We start from the raw sequence: 6,848 nt of genomic DNA on the forward strand, positions 1-6,848 counted from the left end.
TTTAAAAATCAATCTTTTTATTGGCATTTTCAAAATTCTATACATTGTATTTCAGGGATCTGCAAGGCAATTTAAGGGGGGAGGAATGTGGTACTGTGGCCCATTTAAGGGGCAGTCCTTTGGGGGCTACATGACAGGCCTGGAGCCTATGGGGACAAAGTGTGTGAACATTAGCCTATCAGGGGTTTGGGCGCAGACCTGGTTGTTGGGGTTTGCTGGGGTTTGCTCACAGTTAGCTTGGGAGTCGAGGGAACAAGACCTGTGTAGTAGTTGTATTGTTCTGTATGTAAAGTTCTTCTTAGTTAAATAAGTCCCAGTTGTGATTTAACCCTGCCTCAATGCTTGCCTCGCAATACAGCACTCGGAAAATGGACATCCTGAAACATGTGGCAAACCATTTGAACACTGAACTTGAAGGAACTGAAAAAGGCAGACCAGCCTGAGCAAAGATACAGCTGTAACAACAGGGACTTGAGTTAAAATTCAAAGAAAAAGAATTTCAGGACAGGGAGAAAGAGAGAACGTTTAGGGAGAGGCACTAAAACGGGAGTTCAGGCGATGTAAACTCAGGAGGCCCAATGAAGACATCCCTAGTGAGGCAACCACCCATAGCTCAGGACCGAGTGCTGACTTCTTCAAGCTTGTGTAACGGTGCCTATGTCAGTCTTTTTTGACTGACACTGATTTTGTGTTTGGTTGTAATGCAGAAGGCTGGCACTGAGATACCACCCGGATAAAAATCTGGATGATCCCACGGCGGCCGACCTGTTCAAGGAAATAAACAGAGCCAATGCCATACTCTCAGACGAAAAGAAGAAGCGCATCTATGATTCATATGGCTCAGTCGGACTGCAAATGGCTTCCATGCTTGGGGAGGATGGGGAAAACATCCTGGCTTCACAGAATAACTGCTGCATGAAGGTGAGCTACATTGCTGGCGCACTGCGCCTCTTGTCACCAACACTGGCTAGACACAGATTTTGTTACCTAACCACTCATTTCCAATCACTCTGTTCCCATGCTCCTATCATTGGTCACCAACACATCATTCCTCGCGTCGCCCCACCTCCCCATGTGGTTATCCGATTTGGTGATTCTTCATTATACTTTTATCCCAAATCTCCAATTTATTTACATGAGGTATGAATAAAATTGTTCAAAGAAATGCAAATAACATGCAGCACTGTTTTATTTTAGTTCCCCAACAATTTTTTTGCTCTCCGTGTCTGGGCGATTCAGTTTTAATTCCTGTCGCCTTCATGACCATTCTGGAGGATTGGCAACCCCAGCCCATTACCATGTTTGTTTTTCCCACAGTGGCAATGCATTTGCAGTGGGACAGTGGGACCATGTGTCAAATGAGATACATGTTCAAAATTTTGTCTCCATTATCCCCACTTCTCTCATGAATCAGTTAAGGTTCCATGGGCATGGGGTGCCCTCCAGCCCCTTAATCAAGTCACCCTTCTCCACATGTAAGATGGTGGGGTGGCACAATGGTTAGCACTGGGGTTAGTCAGGGACCTGGGTTCAATTCCAGCCTTGGATAACTGTCTGTGTGGAAATTGCACATTCCCCCTTGGCTGCATGGGTTTCCTCCAGGTGCTCTGGTTTCCTCCCACAGTCCAAAGAAATGTTGGTTAGGAGGATTGGCCATGCTAAATTGCCCCCGAGTGTTCAAGGGTTAGGTGGGGTTACGGGGATAGGGCACGGGAGTGGGCTTGGTAGGTGCTCTTTTGGTGGGTTGCTGTGGACTCGATGGGCTGAATGGCCACCTTCTGCACTGTAGGGATTCTATGGTGAGGATTGGTGACCATTTAAATGTTGTACCATCACAGCCTAACACAACTCTTTTCTCATCTTGACATTGGAGAGTGTATCTTTAAGCCGTCTTCTATTCTTTTTCAACTCCAGATCCTCTGTCCTGCACACTCTTCCTCCGTCGCTTAGGTATCAGCCTTGGCTCCATGTCTGTGCACCCACCATCAGAGATTGGAGAATCTAGGCTAATAACTCGGTGCAATGCTGAGGGAATGTGCATCAGGATCATAGCCCCCCGCTCAACCAGAAGCTGATGAAAGTTAATTGAAATTTTTAAAATAGCTGACAAGTTCATATCATGAAAATGCGGAGGAAAAATACTTTAAAATGGCTTTTGATGTGCATTCATTCATATTTTAAACATAGCCAAACTGTGGTGGAGGCAGATTCAATATTAACTTTGAGGAGGCAATTGATGAATATTTGAAAAGAGAACATTTTCAGGGTTAAGGGGAAAGCGGGGTGTGGGCCTCATTGGATAGCACTTTCAAAGAGGCAGATGGGTCAAATGGCCTCATTCTGTGCTGTATCATTCTACGATATCATGTTAGAGGATGAGTGTACTTACTCAAAATACTCAAACAAAATATTGGTATTTATAGTATTCCAGGTAGACAGTGACAGATTAGTTAAGTATATGTTAAGAACTATTCTTGAGAATAATTAAACACAGCAGCTCTTGCAGCAAAAACTTACAACTTCCCTGGAGAATGCACACACATTATCAGTTGAGTTTGATCAAACCTCAAATTAATCCTGCTTTCTCTTCCCTTGAATCTCTCCTCAATCTCATTATGTTTCAGCATTCCTTAATCTGCTTCTCATTCTCGTATCAATAGCTTCAGGTTTACGCATCCTGATTGATCCATCAATCAAACTTTAGGCAGAAGACAATTACACAAATTCATGAATAATCAAATGCCTTTGACTCATCAGTCAGCGTGTTACTTTCCCACCATTCTGGACAAAGCACGTCGGCTACAAACACTTTTGTCGAATCAATACAATTCCTTCTTACCAACTTCATCTATCGGGAAAATGTCACAACTCTCTTGCGCCTCTGTGAAATTAAAAGATAAAAAAAAGTACATAATGCCATGTAATCTACACATCACCCGGAGTTCTAATCTCTCAAAGTTTTGTTGCAAGTTGCAGGAACTGTTTATATCAAAGGCTTGATCAAACTTTAATGAAATCGGCTATAGTTGAAAAGTTATTGGATTGTTCAAGTAAGGAAATTAATATAAAACTTAATCAATTGTAGTACCATACAATCAACTGTTTCCTAACAAATTGGTCCATTCAAAACTTGAACATGCCTGGTCCAAAACTAGCACTGTGTTTTTGTGCCTTTACTGTTGGGACTCAGGTTCTTAGGTTTAGGAGGGGGAAGATTGTAATGCCTGGTCTCAGTTACTTGGTTTCTGTAATTGTGCATTGAATTGTTTGTTTGTCTTGCAGTTTTTGGCCTATTTCTGCACGGTCATCACATGCTGTTGCTGCTGTTTGTGTTGTTGCTTCTGCTGCGGCAAGTGTTTCCCAAAGGCTGATCAAACCAATTTGAGCCCAGAGGACATTCCCACAGGTGAGAAACACACAGTGATGGAGGTGCACACTTAAACATCCTGCAGACTTGTTTGAAAATGCTAACTCCTGTGTCCATCCATTTGATTTTCACCCTGCCTTCCTAAAGGTACTGATCCCCACTGGGGTATGGAGCATAGCTACAGGAGGAAGGCCATTCAGCCCCTCTGGCTTGGGTCCATATTATATTAGATCACAGCTGATGATCATAATGCTGTTGTTTACCCACCAGTGATCTATATCCCTTATCCAACCAAAATTCTATCCATTTCCATCTTTAAAGCTCCTATTGTCCTTCCGGCTTCACAGCTTTTAGGGGAGAGAGTTTCAGATTTCCATGAACCTTTGACTTCATCCCTGAATGGCTGAATACAGCCGACTTGCCCTGCACCGTGGCCATTTGCTAAACACCTGTGCTTTCCAGCAGGTGACCAGGACACTTCCCTAGTCCACAGGTTGCTGCTGAGGTGAATTGGAGACCATGCACTCCTAGGTGATAGGTTTCAAGTTAGGATATTGGAGAAATGAGTTTCAGTGGGAGAGATTGGGTGCTGGAGGAATCAGGTTGGATTGGAGAGATAGGGTATTGGAGGATGGGTCTTGATGGGAGTGTGAGGACACTGGTGTGCTTCGATGGGGTCGTAGAGTTAAGGATATATTTGAGAGCATAAGGGACTAGAGGAATGGATTTTTAAGGGAGGGTTAAGATACAAGAGGGATGGGATTTAATGGGCGTCTATAAGTACTAGAGTGGCAGGCTTTGATAACTAGCAGAGATTGGACATTCAATGAGAGATTTTAGGAATACACAATGAGCTTTGTTGGAGGTGCTAGTGTGTGAGAATTAGTTTCAATCAGAAAGTTGGGGTAGTGAGCAGGTTGATGGGAGAGATTGGACACAACATTGGTCAGCTTTGATGAGACTGGGTAAATTTTCCAGCCCCGCCCACCACGGGAATCATCATGAGCAGGATGGACAATTTGACAGATCATTTAAAGTGGAGTGGAAATTTCTGGTGTCGGGGCAGGTGTGACTGGCTGTTCTTCCACTTTATATTGTTTCAATCAATCGTCCAGGTGAGATGAGCAAACGTAGCACATAGCAGAGATTGAACCAAAAACCTTTTGGTGTCTTGAGGTTTGGTGCTATCAAGATGGTACCCTTACCTACCAGACCACGTGAACACTTGGGGAGTATAAAATCCTAATAGAATGAAGGAAAGACTTCCATTTAGGCAACACTTTTCGCAACTTCAGGATGCCTCAAAGAGCATTACTTGGAAAGTGTAGTGACTGTTATAATGTCAAGGGACCAGTCAATTTTGGCAGCAATCTGACAATGATGAGTTTTAATTCTGATCTGAAAGATGCCACCTCCAACAGTGTAGCACCCTCTTAGTAGTACTGCTCTGGGAGTGTCAGGATTGTCTGTTCAAGACTTTGGAGCGGGAGTTGAACCCACAACCTTTGAGACCGAAACCAAAGTGTTATCCAATGACTAAATTTCCACAGTGCGTAATCCTTATTATTTTAATGCATTTATCTTGAATGTGACATTTATTTTTTGTTTCAGATGATTCAAACCCTATTCTGGATCAGCCATTTACCATACACAGCGAAACCAGTCCACTAAACCAGGAGTATGATTACACCTACAACGCAGTTAAATAAGGAGAATGAGACATTTGCTTTTAGCGGAGATAGCTCAATTGAACCCTTTGAGGACTTAGGAGAATTTTCAAAAATAAGTCACTATTCTCTATCATCTAGCATTCGATAAAGAAATCTTAAGGGCCTAAAGCACACAAGGCCATTTAGTCCATGAAACTCATTCCTTCCACAGAACATGCATAATCCATTCTCCCATGGATTATGATCAACCACAGATGCAATTACTGTTGGGATGAGAGGCGTGTCTGTCCATCCCAAGTTCTTTTTTTGACACAGGTTTCTCCATCGGGAGTCCACTCTCCAAATCCAAGAATTGCCACCCATGTTCACACCGAGTGAAAAATCATCTTCCTTTGCAGAAAATCCAAAGCTTTACACATCCTCAGCCATTGATCTTTCCATTATCCCAACAGCTCAGGAACTATCAAGGCCAGTTGAAATTATATGAAGATGATGTGTTACAGGTCAGCGCAATGGGTGCAGCATCATGCTTGGCATTAAATTAGGCCATCCACAGTTGCTCTTAGCTGGCAAGACCACATTTATTGCCCATCCCTAATTTCCTTCAAACAATGGGAACTGAAAGTCAATCCTATTGTGTGACTAAAGTCAGATATAGGCCTGACCAAGTAGGAGCAGCATGTTCCCTTTCCTAAAGCATATTGGTTGATATTCTTCACAGTGCACTTGCCATGTTTATCGAATTCTGTTTCACAATTTGCCATGGTAGGATTTGAACTTTTGGATTGGTTTCTAGTCCCGAACTATAAACTCCTGGAGAATAGCGGGAGAGTCCCGCCGGGTGTCGAACGGAGCTCGATGCTCCCAGCTCTCTGTACTGGACACAGATTTGCAGATTTAAATGTGCGTTTCTGGGTTTTAGCCAGAGTCTCCCAGCTCCCAGGATTCACCACCACTGCCAGCGCAGCGTGAGGCAGGTGGTAATCACTCTGGTCTCTATCAATGGAGACCAAGCATGAGGATCTCGCCGGGCGGCTCAGAGGCCATTGGAGGCACTGGATGGTTGGGGATAGGGCCCTGGCAGTACCCTGAGGGGAGGTGCCTGAAAGAGGGGACATGGAGGGAGGGGCCTTAAAGGGAGGCCTTCGACGATCTCTCAGCGGTGTCAGTCACTGGGGGGGGGGGGGGGGGCACTGGGACCAGTGATGGGCAAGACCTGTCACCTGCAGATGGGGGGTGGAGGTCTCTTCTAGCAAGAAGGAGGGCTTGTTGCTGTAACGCTGTCTGGAGCTCGGGGCGTTCTTGGCCTGGCCGGTGTTTTTAGGTTCTGCACATCTCTTTCCTGGAGGAAATCTCCCCAAGCTCCAAACAACTAAGTGTGGGTGGATTGCGATCTGCATCATGCCGACCCACTCAGTGTTAATCTCACCACTTAGAAATATTGTGGAGAATTCCGTCCAGTGATTTTACTAATGCTGCTGATGGAGGCACAGTTGATAGCCATCTAATGCTTCACCTGTACCTCTGCACCAAACTGATCTGTACGCTATGCTTTGCAAACAATAGTCATCGCTGACCACAATCTCATGGTTTTTATTGCTGGAAAATAATATGAAGATTTGGACAGTTGAGTATTATTTAATTTCTTTACCAATCTCTTCTGGATTCTTCACACTAGAGGAGACAGTTTTTTGCTATCTATCCAATGGAAATCTTTAATCATTTTGAAATCCTTGATTAATTCATTCATAACTTTTAAGCTCGAGGGAATGCAAGCCTAATATATGCATCCGGCCCTCATAATTTATGGT

General features: G+C 44.0%; 1 protein-coding gene across 2 annotated transcripts in view; it reads left to right on the forward strand.

The window, feature by feature from the left end:
- LOC140429790 (dnaJ homolog subfamily C member 5-like) overlaps positions 1–6,201 on the forward strand; it is a 36,012-nt gene extending 29,811 nt beyond the window's left edge. For both annotated transcript variants that reach the window (XM_072517245.1, XM_072517238.1), the window contains exons 4-6: positions 708–921; positions 3,283–3,406; positions 4,979–6,201. In XM_072517245.1, the coding sequence (XP_072373346.1) occupies positions 708–921; positions 3,283–3,406; positions 4,979–5,076 (436 nt within the window). In that variant the 3' untranslated portion in view covers positions 5,077–6,201. The remainder of the gene's footprint in view (positions 1–707; positions 922–3,282; positions 3,407–4,978) is intronic.
- The last annotated feature ends 647 nt before the right edge of the window (positions 6,202–6,848 follow it).

The sequence above is a fragment of the Scyliorhinus torazame genome, chromosome 1 (genome assembly GCF_047496885.1).
Source record: "Scyliorhinus torazame isolate Kashiwa2021f chromosome 1, sScyTor2.1, whole genome shotgun sequence".
Lineage (NCBI taxonomy): Eukaryota > Metazoa > Chordata > Chondrichthyes > Carcharhiniformes > Scyliorhinidae > Scyliorhinus > Scyliorhinus torazame.